Genomic DNA, 25,759 nt, shown 5'->3' on the forward strand with positions numbered 1-25,759 from the left:
ATAGATGGAACTGAGGACAAGACAATATATGAAGACAGTGATTCGTCATCAGACACAGATGAGGACAAGCTAATGGATGGGAGTTTTGAAAGTGATGAGGAGTTGTATGAGTTTTATGATGAATAGAACTTGAGTTCAATAACTTTATATAATACATTGTTTTTCAAATTTGGGTCCCAAAATTAAGGTGTGTCTTATACATAGGAACATCTTATGCATGGGGAAATACGGTAATTTTTTTTTTTTTTAATACAAACTAAATTTGAATAACTACAGAGTTTTGGAGTAATTTTTTTATTTTATTTTTTTTCCTGCGTTTTTCTGAAGCCGGAAACGGGGAGAGACAGTCGGACAGACTCCCTCATGCGCCCGACCGGGATCCACCCGGCACACCCACCAGGGGGCGATGTTCTGCCCCTCGGGGGCATCGCTATGTTGCGACCAGAGCCACTCTAGCGCCTGGGGCAGAGGCCGAGGATCCATCCCCAGCGCCTGGGCCATCTTTGCTCCAGTGGAGCCTCGGCTGTGGGAGGGGAAGAGAGAGACAGAGAGGAAGGAGAGGGGGAGGGGTAGAGAAGCAGATGGGCGCTTCTCCTGTGTGCCCTGGCCGGGAATCGAACCCCGGACCTCTGCAGGCCAGGCCGACGCTCTACCACTGAGCCAACCGGCCAGGGCCTGGAGTAATTTTTTTAAAAGAATGATATTCACTGGGAAATGCATGTGATAAACTACCTGATGATAAATTTTAGTTACATATTAATAAACTTTAAATATTTATCTTACCTTTGACAGGTAAGATGTATTATATTTAGAAAATAGGAATATTTACCGAAATATTAAATGCAAATGCAAAGGGTGCACATATTATATATGTAAAATTATGTGCGGCTGTTTATTATGTAGTAACAAGTACAAATGTTGTAGAGAGTGATTTACTTTAAAACACAAATGTAAAATTGTTCCTTTTTTCTACCCTCCTACTTAGGATGTGTTTAGTTTTCAAGTATCTCCGAATATGAATCCTATCAAAATAAATGAATTGGCAATCCAAAAACGTTTGACTATTCATGGGAAAGAAGATGAAGTTAGCCCCTATGACTATGTGTTGCAAATCAGTGGAAGAGTAGAATATGTGTTTGGTGATTATCCACTAATCCAGTTTCAGGTATGTGTATTAGCTATCAGTTTACCAGAGTTGTGGTGTGTGTGTGTGTGTGTGTACATTTAGCAAATTTAAATTTCTGGCCAAAAAATGCGACTATAGCAGAACATTTGGAACTTACAAAAAATTATACACAAATAATAGAAAATCTTACCTCTGAGATAACCATTGTTAACCTTTTGGCATGTGTTTATTGTTTTTTTTTTTAAGATGTACTATTGTTATTTATTGATTTGAGAGAGAGAAAGGAAGAGAGAGACAGAAACATCTATCTGTTTCTGTATATGCCCCGACGAAGGATTGAACCAGCAACTTCTGTGTTTCAGGACAATGCTCAAACCAACCAAGCTATCCCGCCAGGGCTTAAGATGTATTATTATTTTTTTAAACGTTACTGATTTTAGCCTGACCAGTTGGTGGAGCAGTGGATAGAGCATCAACCTGGGATGCTGAGGACCCAGGTTCAAAACCCCAAGGTTGCTGTCTTAAGCACGGGGTAGCTGGCTTGAGCATAGGATCATAGACATGACCCTATGGTCTTGCTGGTTTAAGCCCAAAGGTCGCTGACTTGAGCCCAAGGTTGCTGGTTTGAGCAAGGGGTCACTGGCTCTGCTAGAGCCCCCCCAGTCAAGACATGTATGAGAAACAGTCAATGAACAACTAAAGTGCCTCAACTACTAGTTAATGCTTCTTATCTCTTTCCCTGTCTGTCCTGCTCTCTCTAAAAAACAAGCAAACAAAAAAACCCCTGATTTTAGAGAGAGAGAAAGAGAGAAACATTGATTTGTTGTTTCACTTATTTATGCATTCATAGGTTGGTTCTTGCATGTGCTCTGACTGGAGATCCAACCCACAACCTGGGCACATCAGGACAATGCTCTTTACAGCTGAGCTACCCAGCCAGGGCCTGCTGTTGGCATTTTACTTGAAGTTATATATATTTTTGGCATAATGATTATATGTGTTTATGTGTGTATCTATAATGTTTGTATTCTGCTTTTTGATTGTCATAATTTCCTACAGCATCATGAATTCTTAATACATTTTGTTATAGCTCCACACTTTTTTATCATATAAACATTGATTTAGATACGACATTCTGGGGGAAGTAAAACAAAATTATTTTGATTAAATGGCCCCTAATTGAATTGTATAAAAATTTGATTATTGGTTAATGAGGAAAATGTTATAATTTTTCATTGAGTATTAAGAACCTTTTCAATTAAAGTCTAATATTTGTATGTGTAATTTCCCCTTGTTTTCATTACTTCCATATGTGGTAGGAATTTTGTAAGCATTAGTTTTCACCATTCTCAAAAGTCTTCCCTTATCTTTGAGATATTTATTACCATTTAATCATGAATTATCTCATTAAATACTTTATGGAAGGCACTGACATGCCTCAAATTATTTTTGGAGTAAAGTGGAGTTTAAATAAAATGCGCAGCCTGACCAGGCGGTGGCGCAATGGATAGAGCGTCGGACTGGGATGCTGAGGACCCAGGTTCGAGAATCTGAGGTCTCCAGCTTGAGCACGGGCTCATCTGGTTTGAGCAAAAGCTCACCAGCTTGGACCCAGGGTCGCTGGCTCAAGCAAGGGGTTACTCGGTCTGCTGAAGGCCCGTGGTCAAGGCACTTATGAGAAAGCAATCAATGAACAACTAAGGTGCTGCAATGCTCAGTGAAAAACTAATGATTGATGCTTCTCATCTCTCCGTTCCTGTCTGTCTGTCCCTGTCTATCCCTCACTCTGACTCTCTCTCTGTTTCTGTAAAAAAATAAAATAAAAATAAAGTTTAAATAAAATGTGCAGTGCAACACCTCTTACCCCACCATAAGGTATGCTTTTTATTTAACTTTTAAAAGATTTTAAATTTTTTATTGATTTGAGAGAGAGAGAGAGAGAGAGAAGGAGGATAAATGGGAAGCATCAATTTGTAGTTGTTGCTTCTTATATGTGCCTTAACTAGGCAGGACCAGGGTTTTGAACTGGAAACCTCAGCATTCCAGGTCAACATTCCATACACTGTGCCACCACAGGTCAGACAGGTGTGGTTTTTGTTTTGTTTTGTTTTGTTTTGTGACAAGAGAGAGTCAGAGAGAGAGAGACAGACAGACAGGAAGGGAGAGAGAGATGAGAAACATCAATTCTTTGTTGCGGCTCCTTAGTTGTTCGTTGATTGATTTCTCATATGTGCCTTGACACGGGGGGGGGGGGGGGGGGGCTACAGCAGACCGAGTGAGCCTTGCTCAAACCAGATGAGCCACACTCAAGCTGGCGACCTCGGGGTCTTAAACCTGGGTCCTCCATATCCCAGTCTGATGTTCTATCCACTGCGCCACCTCCTGGTCAGGCCAGACAGGTGTGCTTTTTAAAGGATGGGATCCTGGCTTTGCCTTCAAGGAATTTGAAGATATTTTTGTTGAAATTACATTTGGAGACTATAAAAATGATCATTACATAAAGAATGATAAGCTGAGTGCCAATTAGATAAATAGTAACAAGATTCTAGAATAATACATAATCACTTCTATTTTTGTTTTTAAAAAAGAGAATAGCCTGACCTGTGGTGGCGCAGTGGATAAAGCATTGACCTGGAAATGCTGAGGTCGCCGGTTCGAAACCCTGGGCTTGCCTGGCCAAGGCACATATGGGAGTTGATGCTTCCAGCTCCTCCCCCCTGTCTCTCTCTCCTCTCTGTCTCTCTCTGTCTCTCCTCTCTAAAATGAATAAATAAAAATAAATAAATAAATAAAAAGAGAATAATACAGGCATGGCAAATATTAAGTGAGGTTTGAGATTAAGTAGCTGTGATCTACTAGCCAGTTATAGGCAATTTTACACCTTTGTTTTCAGATTTCTAGTCTGGCTCTCAGTTCTTTTGCTTTTGTAGATAGAAAGTCTGGGGGTTTTTTTGTTTGTTTGTTTTTTTGACAGCGAGAGAATCAGAGAGGGACAGATAGGGACTGACAGTCAAGAAGGGAGAGAGGTGAGAAGCATCAATTCTTCGTTGCAGCTCCTTAGTTGTTCATTGATTGCTTTCTCATATGTGCCTTGACCATGGGGGCTACAGCAGAGTGAGTGACCTCTTGCTCAAGCCAGCGACCTTTGGGTTCAAGCCATCGAACCAGTGCTCAAGCTGGCGAGCCCATCCGTGCTCAAGCCGAAAGAACCCGCGCTCAAGTAGGGGTCTTCAGGCTTTCGAACCTGGATCCTCTGCATCCCAGTCCAACACTTGATCCATTGCACCACTGCCTGGTCAGGCTGTGGGAAGAATGTCATAACAGCAATGATGACTTCTGTGCACAGCTTTGGGAGCTGTGGCATTCTGATAGTAAGTGCTTGAACTCTAGCCCTGAGAGGAAGAAGGAAGATGTAAAGTGCTTGTGGGAGCACAGAAGTACTGACTTCTTCCCTTCGTGTTCTGTCATCTCTTTTTTTTTTTTTTTTTTTTTTTTTGTATTTTTCTGAAGCTGGAAACGGGGAGAGACAGTCAGACAGACTCCCGCATGCGCCTGACCGGGATCCACCCGGCACGCCCACCAGGGGCGACGCTCTGCCCACCAGGGGGCGATGCTCTACCCCTCCGGGGCCTCGCTCTGCCAAGACCAGAGCCACTCTGGCGCCTGGGGCAGAGGCCAAGGAGCCATCCCCAGCGCCCGGGCCATCTTTGCTCCAATGGAGCCTTGGCTGCGGGAGGGGAAGAGAGAGAGGGAGAGGAAGGAGGGAGAGGGTGGAGAAGCAAATGGTTGCTTCTCCTATGTGCCCTGGCCGGGAATCGAACCCGGGTCCCCCCTCACGCCAGGCCGATGCTCTACTGCTGAGTCAACCGGCCAGGGCCTCTGTCATCTTTTAAGGAGCCTCCTGCTTTTTTCTTTTCTTTCTTTTTTGGTGACCTAAGATGTCCATCCATGGGCAGTAGAATTTCCTTTACCTATTTGGGGTTCAGGGTGAGCTCTAGATCTAGATCCTAGGAACAAGATCACTACTTGTTGAGTTTAGAACCACTGATCTTTGTACTATCCTATCTTTAATATATCCCAGAGTATGTTCATTTATTTTTTAAACTCATGTTAAAATTTGAGCCATTAACATTTTTCTGGCTGCCTGGCACCTTTTGAAGACTCTTAATGTTTGGAGAATTTCTGACTGAGTTCTCACTCCAAACTTAGTCTCTCTAGCCATGAAATGACTTCTCCTACCTCATCTGCAGCCTCCCAATTATTTAACTTAATACCTTTTTCTTAATATGAGGAAGGCATACTGTTTTGTCTAAAACTAGAATATATTTATTACAAAGAAAAATAAAGTCATGTGTATGTTTTTTTTTAACAAAGTAGTTTTATTTTTATTTATTTTTGTATTTTTCTGAAGTTGGAAAGGAGAGGCAGTCAGACAGACTCCTGCATGTGCCCGACCGGGATCCAACCGGCACACCCACCAGGCTGCGATGCTCTGCCCATCTGGGGCATCGCTCTGCTGCAACCAGAGCCGTTCTAGCGCCTGAGTCAGAGGCCACAGAGCCATCCCCAGCGCCCGGGCCAACTCCGCTCCAATGGAGCCTCAGCTGCGGGAGGGGAAGAGAGAGACAGAGAGGAAGGAGCGGGGGGTGGAGAAGCAGATGGGTGCTTCTCCTGTGTGCCCTGGCCGGGAACCAAACCCGGGACTCCTGCACTCCAGGCTGATGCTCTACCACTGAGCCAACCGGCCAGGGCCATGTGTATGTTTTTATAGAGGGTCGCATGAGAGAGAAAATATACAATGTAGGAAAAGGAATTAAATGAAATGGAATGATCCATCTTTCATAGTGAAAAGTTTTGAATGTATACATTTAACATAATGTCATCTAATTCCACTTATAGGCCATCCTGGAAATGTTATTTCATTTCAAAAAACTGTATTTTTAGAGGTTCTAAATTGAATATAATACATTGAATCACACTTTGTATATCTTTTTAGAAAAGTTTTTCTTTTGAGTAATACATTGGATTTCTATTCATTTTCTTAGGAATTTTTAGTAATGTGAATAACCACCTCTTTTTTTATATGCCTCTGGAGGGTCATTCTGTTTTATGGAAATCAAACAGCACCAAGCTGGAATGGCCAATAGGTTTTTCCTGGGGAAATAGTAATGGCTGCCTGGAGCCCTGTGTTGTAAAGGTACCAGGTCTACCTTAGGGATCCATGAGTTGGTCACCTGATTGTTTTAAAACTGGCCATATGTGTACTATATGTTCATCTTTCCTGATTGACTAGTGAAAGCTTGCTCTGTGACATTCAAATCCTACTTCTAGAAAGGTATGCCTATTGGTCAACTGTCAGATATTAAATGCAGAAAAGAGAAGACAAAATATCTATACTGAGGCACGTATTTCTTTAGGGTTTAGCAAATAAACCAACAAATAAATGAAAGTCAGGCAGATTGTTTTAAATCCAGGTCTTACAGATACTAGATGTGTTACTATTCTAATTTTACTTTAGTCTATTAAATGGGTGGGGGTAATTGCTATTACAGAGTTTTTATGAAGATTAGCTATAATGTATCCAGCTTAGTTCTCTGTACTTAAATGTTCAGATAATTTTAGCTTTCTTTATGTTGTGATTTTTAGGTTTTCATATTTTTGACATCGAGTTAAGATATACTTTCATAAGACATTTTGATATAGTGTTGTTCAGCTTAATTTTATTCTTCTATTTATTTTAAGTATTTGCTTGAATTTTCTTACTTTATTGTTCCTTGCCACTGTTAGTATATCCGGAACTGTGTAATGAACAGGACCTTGCCCCATTTTATACTTGTGGAATGTTGCAAGATCAAAAAGATGTATGAAGAGGAAATGATTGCCATAGAGGCTGCCATAAGTAGGAATTCCTCTAACCTTCCTCTCCCTTTACCACCAAAGAAGCGGATTATCACTGTAAGTTTCATGTGGGAACTTTTGGCAGCCCCACCCAAGAGGCATGTGATTTTGTTAAGGTGTATGTTTAAGTCTCGTTTGGGGGGGGGGGGTTGTTGTTTTTTTTACTTCTCCTTCTGTAAAAACCAACATGTATTTGCCAAAGGTCCGTCACCATTTATAATAATTATCTGTCTAGTTACTATTTTACTTATTCAAGCTACATATAAATGTTAATATGCCATTTATAGTTCTTTTGGTTCCAAGTAAAAATACCATTAAATTAGAGAATATTTTGAAAGCTAAACATAGAACTTTAGTGAGTAATTTGAGACATTGTGGTAAAAATGTTAGATATGCTAAAATAGTTGATTTACTAGTATATTTCATTTCTGTCAGCCTAGCTATGATGGTGTTGTGGTATAATTTGCCTGTCTTATTTAATACTTTTACATTTTAAATGAGTCAAAGGCACCATTTTTTCCAGAATGTAATATATTTGTATAAAGCAAATTTTAAGTTTGTTAATGGGAATAGTTAACCTTGTTTAGTTATTCATTCTTAACAAATTGTATGTTTAACTACTTCTTGATTATTAAGAGGTTATCTATGTATTAATTTAAATAAATGGTCAATTCTTATTTTATTCAGAGCTTTTAATACTGTTTATGGTGTTTAATTTGGTGAATCTCTTAGCAGTAGTGGAATGCTGCCTGTGTTTTAGCATGAGAACTAAATAGTGATTATGATGCTTAATTTAATACACATGACTTTCACTTGGTAGTTCAGAGGTCTGTTTTTATTATTTTGTCAGTGGATGTGAGAACTGATGAGATGATTTCATTGCTAGCTTAAAATATTTCGTATCTTTTATTAAATTACTCTTTATTTATTTCATTCTTTTACAGCATGTTTGGGAAAATAACAACCCTTTCCAAATTGTCTTGGTTAAGGGAAATAAACTTAACACAGAAGAAACTGTAAAAGTGAGTACCCACTAAGATTTGAATTTGTCATCTTTATTATTTAAATAATTCACTGATATGCTCAGTGAATATCACATTGGAAATTAAACTTTTACAAACATTGGTCAATTATACGAGATAGAATATGGCAATTTATTACAAGACACTTATGAATTTTTGTTTTAAAGTATTCTTTAAATAGTTGGAGATGTAACAGATAGATTGACATTTTCTGGTATATATTATATAAAAGAAACTGCTTTAGATCAAGAATTCAGCAAGTGAAATTTCAGTTTGAAACTATAGGTCACATGTTTATATGCAAGCTTACTTACTCTTTTTTCTCAGCCTTGCTTTGAGCTGCACACAGCCCTTTTTTTACTTTTAAACTTGCTGAACACAGAAAATGTAATACCATTTCCTGGAAGAAAATAGATGACTGCACTATAGATCACGAGTTGTTCACACATGGGGATTTATTTCACAACCCCATACAATTAAGTGAAGAATTAACAAGGCATTTGTCTCAAAGTATAAAGCATGCATTTCCCTGTTTGGTTTGGCAGGAATAGCTTTGTGAGCCAAGAAAGAGATTCCGTTAGTTTGAGATGTTTGTTGGCATGGGATCATCGGGAGAACCTTGCCAAAGATTACCAATAGCTTGCTTATTGTAACTGGACGTTAAAGATTCTTTGGGGAGCTGTCATTGAAATAAGGGCTTTATTGCCCTTATATTTTTAACTAGGTTTGAATTTTTAATGAGTGTGCTTATGTCAATTAGCTTTTGTTTTCTATTTCAGTGGTAATTTTATTTTTTACTTAAAAATTTTTTTTTTCCAGTTGCAAAATTATAGCATTGTTGCAATTGGTAAAAAAAAAAAAGTCCAAACCTGATTAAAGGAAAAAGTTACTAATCTTTCCTACCCAACTTTATCATCATATGGGATTTAAAGTTAATCAGCATTGTGAGTGAGGTCCATATTTATATAAATATATAAACATATGGTTTGGGGAGGGAATGGGTTTTGGTTGTGTTTATTTTGTTGATTGGTTGATTTGTTAAAAAGGAATGATAGTATATACATTATTCTATAACTTGATTTAGTTACTTTATAATACATTTTGTACAGTCACAAATAGTCATTATAGTTCCATGGGTATTATATTTCTAAAGGCAGAGACCACATAGAGTGTAGGGAAATCTATCTTCAAGTCAAGTAGAGTATATATATATGGCTTTATCTGTGGTCTTCTGTAGGTAATTTATGCTATTTCTTTTGTAATTATTAACATTTTTTTTATTATTTAATTTTTTTATTTAATTTTTTCCCCTGGAGACAAGAAGCCTTCATTACCTGATTTATTTATTTACTTATTTACTTATTTACTTATTTATTTATGGTGACATTTTATTTAAATAGATTTTTGCCAAGTTCTATCAGATATTGCAAGCTTGATTGATTTTATTGTTCATGGTTGTGTCTTAATGGTATGTACTGTTTAAAGTATCCCCCACTCTACTCCATCTAGTTCTCTAGTCTCCCCTCACCAACCCTTTTTTCAATGGAGTTATATAGTTTAAGTAAGTTAAAGCAATTATGACATGATTTTCTTGTAGATATGACCCATTCAGTTTGGTTTCTACACAGGTTAGGAGCTCCAGTACAATTTGAAAAGGAATCTGAAGGGAAAAAAAGGGGGGGTATGCAGCTTTAGTTCTTTGTTTTCATACTTTTTCAGGGTTAAGACTTCAATATGATGTTAAATAGAAGTGATGTGAGTAAGCTGTATTTGTCAGGGTTCTTCAGAGAAACAAACAGAACCAACAGAGTGTGTTTGTGTGCATAGACATGTACATGCAGATATAGATTTATTTAAGGAATTGGCTCATGTGATTATGAAGTAGATGAAGTCCCGTGATCTGTAGGGTTGGCTGGCAAACTGGAGACTCAGGAGAGCTGACAATTTAGTTCTAGTCTGAGTCCAGAGACCTGAGAACCAGGAGAGCTCTTTGTGTAGTTCCTGTTGAAGGCTGGCTGGCTCAAGACCCAGGAAGAGCTGTTGTTTCAGTTTGAGTCTGAAGGCAGGCAAAAAGCTGATAAACCAGACAGTCAGGCAGGAAGAATTCTTTCATACTCTGGGAAGGGTCTTTTTTTTTCTGTTTAGTTCTTCAACAGATTGGATTAGAGCCACCCACTTTTAAGAAGGGCAATCTGCTTTAGTCAGTGTACCATTTAAATGTTTATCTCGTGTAAAACTCTCGCAGAACATGCAGAACATTTGGACATCCCAAAACTTAATTTTAAAGGAAAGCAGTCAGTCTTACAACTTTAAGTATAATAATTAGCTGTAGGTTTTTCTTAGATGCTCTTTATTTAAGAAATTCTCTTCTTTTCCCACTTTGCTGAGACTTTTTAACCTGAAAAGGATTTTTAAAAAGGGTTATACTTTGTCAAATGCTTTTTCTATATTTATTAAGATGATCACATGGTTTTTATATTTTAGTCTGTTAATTTGATTGGTTTTCAAAAGTTAAAACCAACCTTGCATTTCTGAAATATTCTCCACTCAGTGAGGATGTAAATATATTGCTGGATTTACTTTATTACTATTTTGTTAGGTTTTTATGTCTATACTCATGGAGAATATTGGTCTGTACTTTTCTTCACATGTAAAGTCTTTCTCTGATTTTACATAGTATCATAGTAGTGTTAGCTTTATAAATTGAGTTGAGAAACCTTCCCCTCCATGATTTTTCTGAACAAGTTTATGTAGGGTTGGTATTATGTCTTGTATATTTGGTAGGAGTTACTCAAAACCATCTGAGCCTAGAGTTTTCTTTGTGGGAAGGCTTTTAATTATTTAATTTTTTTAGTGGCTGTATAGATAAATTTTCTTTTGTGTCAATTTTGGTAATTTTTGTCTTTTAAACAATTTGTTTTAAGTTGTTAAATTTATTAGCGTTAAGTTTATAAAGCCCCTTAAATTGGTTTTCTATTGCTGGGTAACAAATTACTGAAAATTTAGCTGCTTAAAAAACACCCGTTGATTAACTCACATCTCGGTAGATCAATAGTCTGGGCATGGTTTGGCTGGATTTTCTTCCTGTTGTCTTTACAAGGTTGAAGTCCAGTTGTTAATTGGGCAGCATTCCTTCCTGAAGTCTCTGGGGAAGAATCTGCTTCCAAGATGACTCAGGTTATTGGCCAAATTCAGTTCCTTGCCATTGTAAGATTGAAGTTCTTGTTTCTTTGCAGGCTGCTGGCTGGGGATGGCTCTCAGTAAATAGAGGCATCTTTCAGGTCCTGGCCATGGGGCTCTCTCCATTTTTAAATGTAGAAATAGAGAATTTCTCAAGCGTGAAATCCTTCTTACTCTTTGTATCTATTGCCAGGAAGAGCCTTGTCTCTTTTAAGGGCTCATGAGTTAGGCCACTGAAAGATAACCTTCTTTCTTAAAGTCACCCCAGAGATTTTACAGGGCATGTTGTTTCTCTGCAGTCTTTAATGAAAATCCTAGCTGCTCAATGAAGGTTCACTACTGTGCCTGGCTAGCACTTGAATGTCTTTCAGCCCTGTGCAAGTGCTTAGAATTCTGTAGCATTCAGTTTTCTTTCCTGGTCAGTCTTTTCCCAACCTTGTGACATTTAATTTTTCTGGTGTGCATCGTAATATTCAGCAGAATCTGGACTTAGTACTGCCTAAATGTAAAAGATGGTGCTAGTGAAGTCAGAAAGCACTCAAGAAGCCCTCTACTTTTAGCTGTTATGGACAAGTAGTCTTCTAACTCTCAGAGAAAGCTCTCCCTATTTCATTCCTCTTTTTTGTTTTCTTTCTTTTCTCTGTTCTTATTTGCCCCAGTCTCTAAGAAATCCCGTGGCAGCAGTAGCAGTGGTGGCTGTGGCAGCAGCAGCAGCAGTGGGGACAGACTTAAAATGCAGAATTGAACCTTCCTTTCTGATTAGAGGTGTTGTAGTCTCAAGAGAAAGTGGTAAATCCTCACTGATTTTCTTTCTCCCCTCCTCTCCTGTCTGTCTTTCTACTGTTTGGCATAATTGCAGGAAGTGTGGGTGAATAGAACCTCAGTTTTCTGGCTTGGTGACAAAAAAAGGGGAGCCCCAGGCAACCAAAAAATACTTGGATGTATGCAGAGTGGGAGGAGCTTGGGAAAGCAACCCCTTTAAATGCTTATATGTTTATCCTTGAGCTGTTCATTATGGATCTGAGTCTTAACCACCTATATACTTTGAGAAAACTGTGCCATAAACCACCACCCAGCACTCAGACTGGTTCCTGTATGGTGAACATATAGGACAGATCCAAATAGCCCTGTAAAGGATTTGAACACTGAACTGGTAATGGAAACACAGCTTATACAACGTTTGTTGGAACTTACAGCCTGAACTTAATCATGTAAGAAGTACAAGGTATAAGGAGGAGCCAAATGGAAAATTTATAAATGAAAAATAAGATAACTATAATTTAGCCTGACCAGGAGGTGGTGCAGTGGATAGAGCATCAGCCTGGTATACTGAGGACTCAGATTTGAAACCCAAGGTTGCAGGCTTAAGCACAGGTTCATCCAGCTTGAGCATGGGCTCACCAGCTTGAGCATGCAGTTTCTGCTGGCTTGAGTGTGGGATCATAGACATCATCCCATGGTTGCTGGCTTGAGACCAAAAGGTTGCTGGCCTTAAGCCCAAGGTCTCTGGCTTGAGCAAAGGGTCACTGGCCAGGCTGGAGCCCCCTGGGTCAAGGCACATATGAGAAAGCAATCAGTGAACAACTAAGGTGATGCAACTATGAGTTCATGCTTCTCATTGTTATATCAAAACAGCAAGAAACAGAGGTCTTGCTGCACACAATCAAGTAGCCAAATTAAGAAATCAAGGAGTCTTTAATGCTGGCGCATGACCTCATGGAGACCTAAGTGGCTCAAATCAGTGTGGTCCTGACTACAGTCTGGGACTAGCTTTAAAGGAAAAATTACATTACTGACTGAGGAATGGGGAGGAGAGGAAGCATAGCAGTAGGACAAAGCAGTGAAAGAAGCTTTCTTACAATGTTTATCTATAGGGTTAATTCAGGGAGAAACATTCTGAGAACACCTGCAACTTTGCAAAGCTAGCTCAAGGCCACAGTCTGGGAGACCAGCCTCAAGGCCAGGAATAGGGAGTCTTTATAGAAAAAGTAAGTTCTGGCCTGACCTGCAGTGGCGCAGTGGATCAAGCATCGTCCTGAAATGCTGAGGTCACCTGTTCGAAACCCTGGGCTTGCCCAGTCAAGAAGGCACGTAATGGGAGTTGATGCTTCCTGCTCCTCCCCCCCTTCTCTCTCTCTCTCTCTCTCTCTCTCTCTCTTCTCTAAAATGAATAAAAATAAATTTAAAAAAAGAAAAGGTAAGTTCTGCTAAAAGTTTCGTTTTAGAGAAAGTAAGTTCTGCCCAAAATTATTTATGCTAAGGGCTTTTTTTTCCTATATTTTACTCATCTCTCTCCCTTCCTGTCTGTCTGTCCCTATTTGTCCGTCTACCCCCCCAAACAAATAAAAATCCTGTAATTTAAAAAGCTCACTGAATGGACTCAATAATGGAATGGTAAAGAGAAAGGACTGAGAGGAAAATCATAAGGAAGGAGAAAACTGCAGAGCCTATGACAGCATCGGAAGGTCTAACATTTGTGAAATCTCAATCCCAGAAAGAAAAGAAAGAGTACAGTTCAGAAAAACTGTCTAAAGAAATTATCACTGGGAGCTTTCCAAAGTTGGCAAAAGTTATATAAATATTGGAATGGATTCAAGGAGCTCTAAGAGCACCCCAAAGAGGATAAACCCAAGAGTTCCAAGGCCAGATAGATACACCTTGTATATCACAATTACTATAACCATAAATCATAACACATCATAGCCTAGTTACATGGGTCTCAGCACTCCTAACCTGTTAAAATACTATATATGTAACCTGAGTAAAGAAATTGCATCTTAATCATTTTTTTTTCTTTTTTAGTGGGGGAGAAAAAGATGAGAAGCATCAACCTGTAGTTGCAACACTTTAGTTGTTCATTGATTGCTTCTCATAAGTGCCTTGATAGAGGGTGGGGGTCTCTAGCTGAGCCAGTGACCCCTGGCTCAGCCAGCAACCTTGAGCTTCAAGTCAGCAACCATAGGGTCATGTCCATGATCCCATTTTAACAACATTGTTCAATATTTATTTATTTATTTATTTTTACAGAGGCAGAGATAGACAGGGACAGACAGGAACGGAGAGAGATGAGAAGCATCAATCATCAGTTTCTCGTTGCGCGTTGCGACTTCTTAGTTGTTCATTGATTGCTTTCTCACATGTGCCTTGACCGTGGGCCTTCAGCAGACCGAGTAACCCCCTGCTGGAGCCAGCGACCTTGGGTCCAAGCTGGTGAGCTCTTTGCTCAAGCCATATGAGCCCGCGCTCAAGCTGGCGACCTCGGGGTCTCGAACCTGGGTCCTTCCGCATCCCAGTCCGACGCTCTATCCACTGTGCCACCACCTGGTCAGGCTCCATGATCCCATTTTAAAGCTGGCAACCTCAGCATTCCAGGTCAGTGCTTTATCTACTGCGCCACCACAGGTCAGGCAAATCTGACTCTTGACAAAGCAATGTACTTCATGAAACCATGAGAATTTCAGCCTACTATTTTGGCTACATCATCATCATCATCATTATTATTATTATTATTATTATTATTTTGGTGTCTAATATCTAAAGGCAAAATGTAGTGAATTTTGGCCGTATTGCTGAACAAGAAAGAAGTTAGGTGTTGATGTTGAGAAAAAGTATTATATCTTGTGCAGCACAGAACATTCTTAATCGATGAGTTCAAGAATACAGTCTGTAGGTTGGCATGTCCTTGCTGTGGTGTAGCGGTAAGGCCTCTGCACAGTAAAGCCTGTCTTCTCTTGCTTTCCATGTGTTCTGGGGCTTGCGAAAAAGTGTCTCTTTGGAAGTTTACTATAGTCGGACAATAAAATACAGTGTGACTGTGTTAAGCATAAAGGTGCTTTAAAATTCTTAACTTTTCAGAACCGGAAGGTGATCTAGGCCAAGGATCAGGAAGTGGGACAATATTGACAAAATTTCACATGACAGAAGTTTAGAGAATGGTTTTTCTTACTGATTTCTCTCAAAACAAAACCTTTTAAATATCTGATATCATGAGATATTTTTAGTTCGAAAAACACAATTTTTTTTTTAATTTTTAAATATAGATTATTTTTTTCTACTCTTATTTGTTTTTAACCATGTATCCAGTTTAAGCTTTTAAGGGGATTTCTCAAGTAGACATAGTTTTAATGACTTGGTCTTAAGTAGATTATACTTTGACTATTAGATAATGAATATTTCAGCAATTTCTTCAGAATGTGCAAGGTCCCTTTTTAGTTAGTGTTACCATTCCCATGTTAGACTCATTCGTTATTGTTATTCTTTTCCAGATCACAGCTATTACTGTTTCTGTTTATAGCTAATATAGGACTTCTCTATTCATCATATTTTTTTTGAGCTTTATAGCCAGCTGATCCATAAATTTACTTCATTCCTTATGTCAGAATTTTGCCAGAAGTTGGTGATGGAATTATAACTAGCATTTTTTTTAAAATTTATTCATTTTAGAGAGGAGAGGGAGAGACAGAGAGAGAGAGAGGAGAGACAGAGAGAGAGAAGGGGGGAGGAGCTGGAAGCATCAACTCCCATATGTGCCTTGACCAGGCAAGCCCAGGGTTTCGAACCGGCGACCTCAGCATTTCCAGGTTGACGCTTTATCTACTGCGTCACCACAGGTCAGGCCATAACTAGCATTTTTTAAAATATTAACATTTATTGAGTACATATTACATAGTGAGCTTGTTTGTATTTCTCTATTTTTAAGCTCAGCTATTTATTATAAGTATCTTGGCTTTATCACAATAACATTGAACAATAATTCATTCTTCAAACTTAATTTTTCTGAATAAAATATTATTAATAGTCCATATACAAAAATACTATTTACCTTACTAATTCACCTTTAGAGTTAAAGTCTTTAAGGTCACTGAGAATGAGAATTGAATGTAATTTTTATTCTAAAATTTCTAACTTCCATTCATACAAAAGATGTAAAACATATTTTATGTATGTTTTATTTAAATTACAGTTAACCTTATCTCATTTCACAAATGATTTGAGGCAAGTACACTTGCACGCATGTGCACACATGCACAGGCACGCACACACACACACACACACACAAAATATACAAAATTTTGACTTTTTAAAAAATAATTGATAATTTAATGGCCAGAAAAGTGTGGAATAAGATTCACAATAGATATGTATATATAGTAATAAGAATCTGTATAATTGCTTGATGTATGGACTACAAGTTTTGCTCTCAGCTTACAGTACAACTGGTAGTCAAAACAAAGAAAGCATTATTGGTTACAATATTCAGAATCTCCTAAGATAAAAACAAACTAGTCACTCATGTGTTTGTAGCTCATCTTGATACTGTACGTTGAGAGATGGTTCACAGTTCCTTATGAAGGAGACACGGTGGGTGATACAGTGCAGCAACACTGACAGCATCATTATAGTAGATAAAATAATGTTTCACATAATTGTCACTTATAATATGTTTTACTGGGTGGACTTAAAAATATATTGATAGTATACTTCAGGAAAAGTCATTCTACAGAAACCAAAATAGTTCAGTGTGAGTACTTGACTCAACCATGTGATGATGTATTCTTAATTGAGTAGTAATAATTTGGACTTTCCTAAGAAATATAGGTGTGCCTTTTAGGAAATTCTCTGTATATGTGTTTTTGAATTTTTTTCTTTTCAAGTTGGGAGGGGGGGAGATAGACTCCCACATGCGTCCTGACCAGGATCCACCTGGCAACTCCCATCTGAGACCAATGTTCTAACCATCTGGGGCCATATTCACAACTGAGCTATCTTTAGTGCCTGAGATAGAGGCTCCACAGAGCCATCTCCAGTGCCTGGAGCTGATGCACTTGAACCAATCAAGCCATGGCTGCAGAAGGGAAAGAGACAGAGAGAGAGAGAGAGAGAATGGAAAGTGGGAGGGGTGGAGAAGCAGATGGTTGCATCTCCTGTGTGCCCTGATCGGGCGGGAATCTAACCCAAGGCATCCACACACCGGGAAGATGTTCTAACACTGAACCAAACAGCCAGCACCTCTATATATATTTTTACTCAAAACTGAATTTAGGGTAAGGATTAGGCAGCAGAGACTTTGCTGTGGTCATTTAAAGTCAGTTATGTATATGAGGACAAAGCATGTATACTTTGATCATCAACTGAACCTAAAGTAAAATTAAAATAGTTTTATTGTGGACATGAAGTTTCTAAGCAGGAATCATGTTTCTAATAGATGGCAACCTCCAGCCTTCCCTCCTTTATACACCTTCACATGGAGATTTGTGAGTTGTCAGATGTATATTTTTGGGGAAGAAAAATACTCTTTTAAGCCCTCTGCTTTATCCCAACAACTCCATCCTCCATCTGTCCCACCCACAACTTTATAATTTATGACAAATATGTATCTATTTTGCAAGTATTGGATTCTGATTTTTATATTAGGTGCATAATTTGATCTTCCTTATACTTTTTTTATCTTATAAATAATAGTGAATCATTTCTTTGTTCCAGTGTTCTATAGCTCCTAAATAGAATAGGTTGACAGGAGATATTCTTCAGAGCATGTTATTATCTTCAAGTAACAGAAAATCTGACCACAAAAATAGGTTAAATAGGGTTTTAAAATTATTTAAAAAAAATTTTTTTTAATTATTTTTTTTGTTTTTATTGACTGTGAGGGAGGCTCATCTCAGAAGATAGGTAATGGCTATGGAAGTTTTCAGATGTGAAAGAAAGGTACCAGTAAATAGTTTTTGCAGTGATGAAAGAATAATTTTACATTTGTGATTGGTCAGTCATGGTGTTGGTTTGTCCAAAAACATTTGGCATGGACCAAAGGCAGGCAGTTTTGTTCAGAGCATGAGCTTCAGATGAGTATGACAGGGAAAGACAGGCACTTGACAGAGAGTTTGGGGGAGGGCAAAGGCAGACAAAGCTGACAGAAAGCTGGGGAGGTGTTAGCCATTGAAATGGAGGCTTTAGAGAGGGTAGGGGAGTGTTTCTGTGGGATCATATAGCTGAGGGGAAGGAGAGGAAATACATGCAGCTTTTGAGGTCAAGGAATGCAGTTAGATGGATTATTTGCTTCAGACATGTGGGTCCTGCCCCAACACCTCTTAATGTTTTCCTCGTACCGGGTATTCTTCAGTTCTTGGGAAACAATTACTGATAACTTCTTTGTAGGAAAACTGAAATAAAAACCCCCACAACTGTACTGCCTTTGCATATGAGTCTCAAGCTTTTGCCTGTAGACTAGATATCTCTTCAGTTCCATACTTTTATTTTCATATACATTTCTAAAGCCAACTTTTATCTAACTTCCCCAATTCATTCTTTTCCCCCCTTTGACTGCTTTTTCTATTATGTTTGGTAAAGCAGCTAGAGTTGTCCCTGTCTGACCTATCAAATCTAATCAATTGATCACTCACTGTTGATCCTACCTTATTAATATCCTTTACCCTCCATTTTTTCCTTTGTCTTCTGACTGTCATAGTACTAGTCTTTACTGTCTCCCTAAAGTACAGCAGCAGCCTTCCCACCGCTTTTCTTGTCTCTATTTTCACACCTTACCTTTTACTCACGCATCCCCCCCCCAAGGGAAAAAGTGGTCTTTTAACTGTTAGCCACTACAACCCAAGCACCTTGTGACTCAAGCTGTACTGGGCTGTCTATGGCTTTTTGTTTTTGTTTTTTTTAATTGATTTTTAGAGAGAGAGAGAATGGAAGGTAGGGAGGAAGAGAGAAACATTAATTTGTTGTTCCACTAATTCATGCATTCACTGGTTGATTCTTGCATGTGCCCTGACCAGGGATTGAACGCACATCGTTGGCACATTGGGTCATGCCCAGACAGGGCATGATGCAGCCATTTTAAAATTGCTTAGAAAATAATTGTTTTATGGTTCTTATAGGCAACTAAATTTTTCTTTTGTAAATAAAGTAATTACGAAAATGAGAAATTGTGTGTCAATATGCTTTCTCTTATTCCTATTCTGTCTTGTCTGTTAAAAATACTAATATTTTCACTTGCTCATAGTTTAGATACTTTAAGTATAGTATAAAGTTAGATAAAGAGATTTCCTAAAAGTACTGTTATATGAATTCTTCTTTTTAATTAATCTTACCATATTCTTTCAAACTACAAATGAAAGTCCCCAGACTTTTAGTCTAATTTCAGGGAACATTGTGAAATAGTAAGATAGTTTAGAGACATGAACTTAAACAGAGATTACTTAAGGCTCCGGCTGCTCAATCTGTTTTTTCTTTTTCTTTTTTTTTTTTTTTTTGTCACAGAGACAGAGGGACAGATAGGGACAGACAGACAGGCAGGAAGGGAGAGATGAGAAGCATCACTTCTTCATTGCGGCACCTTAGTTGTTCATTAATTACTTTTCATATGTGCTTTGACTGGGGGGCTACCGCAAAGCGAGTGACCCCTTGCTCAAGGTAGCGACCATGGGGTTATGTTTATGATCCCACGCTCAAGCCAGGTGAACCCGCACTCAAGCCGGAACCTTGGGGTTTCAAACCTGGGTTCTCTGCATCCCAATCCCACTCTCAATCCACTCTGCCACTGCCTGGCAGGCTCAATCTCGAAACTACTTAAAAAAGAGGGAGAAAACCTAGAATGGTTGTTTAAAAAAATTAATTTCAGCCTGACCAGCCTGACCATGGTCACCAGCTTGAGCCCTCAAGGCTGCTGGCTTGAGCAAGGAGTCACTTCGCTCTGCTATAGCTCCCTACTCAAGACACATACAAGAAAGCAATCAGCCCTGGCCGGTTGGCTCAGCGGTAGAGCGTCGGCCTAGCGTGCGGAGGACCCGGGTTCGATTCCTGGCCAGGGCACACAGGAGAAGCGCCCATTTGCTTCTCCACCCCTCTGCCGCGCTTTCCTCTCTGTCTCTCTCTTCCCCTCCCGCAGCCAAGGCTCCATTGGAGCAAAGATGGCCCGGGCGCTGGGGATGGCTCTGTGGCCTCTGCCTCAGGCGCTAGAGTGGCTCTGGTCGCAACATGGCGACGCCCAGGATGGGCAGAGCATTGCCCCCTGGTGGGCAGAGCGTCGCCCCTGGTGGTCGTGCCGGGTGGATCCCGGTCGGGCGCTTGTGGGAGTCTGTCTGACTGTCTCTCCCTGTTTCCAGCTTCAGAAAAATGAAAAAAAAAAAAAAAGAAAGAAAGAAAGCAATCAATGAACAACTAAGGTGCTGCAATAAAGAATTGATGCTTCTCATCTCTCTCCCTTTCTGCCTGTCTGTTCTTATCTGTCCCTCTCTCTTTTTCTCTGTCACACACACAACAAAAAAAATTCCAAAAATGTCATTTTTATTTTTATCTACTTTATTAAGTTGAATGATTTGGATTGATTGTGGACATTTGGTATTATGTCTGTGTATATGATCTTAAATGTAGATCATTCAGCTAGCTATTCTGTGTGATACTTTCTAGAATCTTAATTTTTAAATATTTAAAAAACACTGTAATATTATGAAATAAAATCCAAGGTCAACAATATTCTTGCTACCCTACTTAATGTAAAATAATTTTATTCATATTCTTTCCTCACATAGTGAAAATGTGAATGTACTTTTAATGAGTATATATAGTATTTTATTTCATTTTTCATTAAATATTGCATTGCAAATAATTTTTCCTGTGTATGCAAGGCATAATGATGTACTGAAAGTAAGAGACATAGAGTGTCTAAGTAAATGCTGGTTCCATTCGTACTATGGTAGAAAAATATAGGTAATTATGGTTAGATTCTAAGGAAGCTTTTAGTTTGAGTTTGATAATAAGACTTGCATAGGTTTATAGCCTGCTGGGGGCTGTGGAGGTAGGTGTTTCCCATGCAGAGGAGCAAAGGAAGAAAGTCTTCATACTTGGGAAATGGGAGCAAGATGAATAGTCCCTTTCCTGTGAAGTTTAAGGGAGTCAGCTGTGTGTTTAGATAACAATTTCTATTGGCCTGAGAGTTGACTGCATGTTTTAATAATTTTTTGTTACTTTAATCCTTACTGTGTTACCTTACCCTATTTTTTACCCTATTACTTTAGTCCTTACCCTATTCCTTTAATCCTTACTATGTTATATATAATAATCTGTATTTGGAGTAAATAATTTTCTTCTTTAACATATTGTTTAAGGAAAATTTTGAACATTCACAAACGTAGGGAGAATAATATAATCAACTTCCATGAACCCATCACTCAGCTTCACTAGTTATTCTGATTGCTTTTTAACAATTCTTCTTTTTAACTTGCTTTTTATTGTTTGAAAAATGTTTATCCATTTGTATTTATTTTGTAGTAGTTAGATTAATGAATAGTATTTATTAAAGTAAGCCATTCTTTCCCTCCCACATTATGAAGTGTATAGTCTATTAGTCTATAGGTTTGGTGAGATTTTTGTGTTTTGTTTTTGTTTTGTTTTGTGTGTGTGTGTGTGTGTGTGAGAGAGAGAGAGAGAGAGAGAGAGAGAGAAGAGACAGGAAGGGAGAGAGATAAGAAGCATCAACTTGTAGTTGCATCACTTGAGTTGTTCATTGATTACTTCTCATATGTGCCTTGACTGGGGGGCTCCAGCAGAGTGAGTGACCCCTTGCTCAAGCCAGCGATCTTGGTTCTCAAGCCAGTGACCATGAGATCATGTCAAGGGTCTCATGCTCAAGCCAGTGACCTCAGGGGTTTGAACCTGGAATCTCAATGTGTCCCAGGTCGATGCTCTATCCACTGTGCTACCACCAGTCAGGCTAGTCTATAGTTTTATTTCTGTTAGTATAGCATTCAATTATTTTAATAGATTTTATACTCATAATTGTGATATATTACAAATACATCTATAATAATTTTTTTTAAGTGGCAAGAGGGGAGATTGAGAGATAGACTCCTGGCATGTGCCCCAACTGGGATCCACCTGGCAACCCCTATTTGCGGCCGATGCTCAAATCAGCTGAGCTATCCACAGCGCCTGAGTCTGACGCAGGAACCAGTCGAGCTACTGGCTGAAAGAGGGAAAGAGAGAAGGGGGAATAGAAGGGAGAGAGAAGCACATGGTCGCTGAATGGGGATTGAACCCAGGATGTCTGCATGCTGGGCCGACACACTATCCACTGGGCAAACTGGCCAGGGTTATAATAATTTTTAAAATTGTTAGTATCAGTATTCAAAATTATATATCACTATTTAAAATGTTTTAATATCTATAGATAACATAAATATTGTGTATTTATCTTCTCAATATTAGTATAGTAACTCTTTAAAAATATTTTTTTATTCATTTTAGAGAGAGGTGGGCGGGAGAGAAAGAGTTCAGGGGAGAATGAGAGAGAGGGAGAAAGAAACACATCAGTTTGTTGTTCCACTTATTTATGCATTCACATTGGTTGATTCTTATTATGTACTCAGGTGTCCTGACTAGGGATTGAGCCTACAACCTTGGCACATCGTGATGATGCTTTAACCAACTAAGCTACCCAGCCACAGCATCATAGTAACTCTTGTAACAAGTCAATATTTTTATTTTAAGGGCCAAACCTGGGGTTCTCAGTGGTTAGAGCATTGACCTGAAATGCAGAGGTCGCCGGTTCAAACTCTGGTCTTGCTTGGTCAAGGCACATAGAGAAGCAACTGCTATGACTTGATGCTCCACCCTACAATTTGTCTCCCTCTCTTTCATCTCCCCAAAATCAATAAATCTTTTTAAAGTTCTTTTTTAATTTTAAGGGGGGGTTTTTTTGGTTTTAAATTTAAGGAACTCAAACCTAAAGAATTCTACATAGATATTTGAGTACTACTCTGTGCTAGTACCACATCTGAATAATTTATCTAAAAACATTTAATATATTTAATTGAGTTGGTCTCTGTTCTAGGATTGCTTTTAGATCTTTTACCACTTATCTTTATATTGGAGATAATTATTAGATCATGTCTTTTCAAAAAATTATAGACTAAAATTTTCTGGGATATTTAACATATGTCTGACATCACTCTGGACTTGAATCTTTGGAAAAATCAAAAGACAGTGATGTAGGATAATAATAAATATGGACAGAGTATCTTTAGTTGACTACTTATAATGACCAATTTATACAATTATTTAGAAAGTAGAAAGAAGGGACATTTTTTTTTTTTAGAAGGGACATTTTATTCATCCCTTCCCTACTATACAGAAGAGCAAGACAAGGCCCCCAAGTTTTGAAGTCAGTGAAAGGAAGCATATGATAGTAGTTTTTATACCTCTGGTCTTGGTTTCTTCAGACCTATTTATACCTTTGAGACCCCTGGCATTTTTTAGCTGGTCTACTTACTTAATAAGTGAAAATAGGTTGAACAGTTAGTTTAGTTAATAGTGTACTGATTAACTACAGTCTATTGCATTAGTGGACAAATAATACTGCTCACAAAAATTAGGGGATATTTCAAAATGAATATGAAGCAATAAAAAAAGCCCTTGATTTTATTTTTTATTAAACAAGAACATAAAAATCAAGCAACAAGTCAAAGAAAGTTTGATTATGCAAATGAGATGCAAAACCAACTTTTATTTCGTTGGTGAAAATACACTGTACAAAAGCGTGAAAGTACTGGAGTAGCTGCACATTCCTTGAACCCCTAATTTTTGTGAGCAGTGTAGTTTTTTGTTTGTTTCGTTGTTGTTTTTAAGCAAGAGAGACAGAGAGAGGGACAGACAAGCAGGAAGGGGAGAGATGAGAAGCATCAGTTCTTCGTTGTGGCACCTTAGTTCATTGATTGCTTTCTCATATGTGACTTGACTGCAGGGGGTGGGGGGCTACAGGAGAGCAATTGACCCCTTGCTCAAGCTAATGACCTTGGGCTTCAAACGAGTGACCTTTGGGTCATGTCTGACCCCACACTCAAGCTGGTGAGTATGCGCTCAAGCCAGCGACCTTGAGGTTTCAAATCTGGGTCCTCTGCATCCCAGTGTGATGCTCTATCCACTGCACCACCGCCTAGTCAGGCTGTGGGCAATAGTCTTTTCTGGAGTTGATGTGCTCCTTCTCCCAGTATGTTTCTTAATTCTCCAAAATTAGAGGTTCGTTCTTTGTGCAGTACTCATGATTCTGTATTTGTTTTTGTCTCTCTCATAGGTTCATGTCAGGGCTGGCCTTTTTCATGGTACTGAACTCCTGTGTAAAACCATCGTCAGCTCAGAGATATCAGGGAAAAACGATCATATTTGGAATGAACCACTGGAATTTGATATTAATACTTGTGATCTGCCACGAATGGCAAGATTATGTTTTGCTATTTATGCAGTTTTAGATAAAGTGAAAACGAAGAAATCAACTAAAACAATTAATGCCTCTAAATATCAGACCATCAGGAAATCTGGGAAAGTGGTAACTACATATTAACTTCTAAAATTTTTAAAAAATGGAATAACTTAATGAAATAATATTATAATGTAATAATTTTAAGACCCTTTGACATAATTAATATAAGTGAAATTATGTATATGACTTTGCTCCCTAAGAACTGATTTCAGAAAGACTATAACTCTCCCTTTTTATGTCATGTTATTCATTTCTCTTTTGGAAAATTTATTTTAGTAAATATCATAATATAAGTACTCTATTATAAATATATATTTATAGGAGATAAAGATGAAAAAGAATGAATAAATTCTAAAAATTACAGGTCCACAGTCTCTTAACTGAGATCCCGGATGCCACATATGTTGGAGAATTCGGAATTTTGTGCATTTTAGTAAGATAATAGAGCGTCCTTTATTCAAAGCACGTTGTGGGGCCAGAGACTCAAATCTGTTATTAAACAAATCATTAACAAGAAGTATGTGAATATTCACATTAAGTGAAATAAAGACTAGTAATTTCATTTTGCTTTTTTTTTAACTGTCAAATGAGTTAGTTTTCAGTTTCTTCAATTTTGAAATAGTGGACAAAGGATGGTGGATTTTTTTCCTCATAATCTTTCCCATTTAATATTTTTAGTTAAGAGAACCTTTTTTCTTTATGAAAAGTATTGTTTGTTTTTATTTTGAGAGATGGGGACGTTGAATTTTATATCTTAAATGAACTTGATTACTACATTTATCTGCCTGAATTTGTATCCTATTCTTAACATCAGAAAGTATTTTCTCTGGTTATTATAATTTCTTTAAAGATTTTCATGGGCCCTGGCCGGTTGACTCAGTGGCAGAGTGTCGGCCTGGAGTGCAGGAGTCTCAGGTTCGATTCCCGGTCAGGGCACATAGGAGAGGTGCCCATCTGCTTCTCCACCCCTCCCCCTCTCCTTCCTCTCTGTCTCTCTCTTCCCCTCCCACAGCCAAGGCTCCATTGGAGCAAAGTTGGCCCCGGCACTGAGGATGTCTTTGTGGCCTCTGCCTCAGGTGCTAGAGTGGCTCTGGTTGCAACAGAGTGATGCCCCGGAGGGGCAGAGCATTGCCCCCTGGTGGGCGTGCTGGGTGGATCCTGGTCGGGCACATGCAGAAGTCTGTCTGACTGCCTCCCCATTTCCAACTTCAGAAAAATAAAAAAATAAAAATACAGGGCCCTGGCCGGTTGCTCAGTGGTAGAGTGTTGGCC

At 38.6% G+C, this 25,759-nt stretch overlaps 1 protein-coding gene across 5 annotated transcripts in view; it reads left to right on the forward strand.

Annotated features, from left to right (window-relative positions):
• PIK3CB (phosphatidylinositol-4,5-bisphosphate 3-kinase catalytic subunit beta) overlaps window positions 1-25,759 on the forward strand; it is a 214,524-nt gene that overhangs the window by 128,782 nt on the left and 59,983 nt on the right. For all 5 annotated transcript variants that reach the window (XM_066244562.1, XM_066244561.1, XM_066244566.1 and 2 more), the window contains 4 exons: window positions 986-1,165; window positions 6,914-7,081; window positions 7,969-8,046; window positions 24,302-24,553. In XM_066244562.1, the coding sequence (XP_066100659.1) occupies window positions 986-1,165; window positions 6,914-7,081; window positions 7,969-8,046; window positions 24,302-24,553 (678 nt within the window). The remainder of the gene's footprint in view (window positions 1-985; window positions 1,166-6,913; window positions 7,082-7,968; window positions 8,047-24,301; window positions 24,554-25,759) is intronic.

The sequence above is a fragment of the Saccopteryx bilineata genome, chromosome 10, assembly GCF_036850765.1.
Source record: "Saccopteryx bilineata isolate mSacBil1 chromosome 10, mSacBil1_pri_phased_curated, whole genome shotgun sequence".
NCBI lineage: Eukaryota > Metazoa > Chordata > Mammalia > Chiroptera > Emballonuridae > Saccopteryx > Saccopteryx bilineata.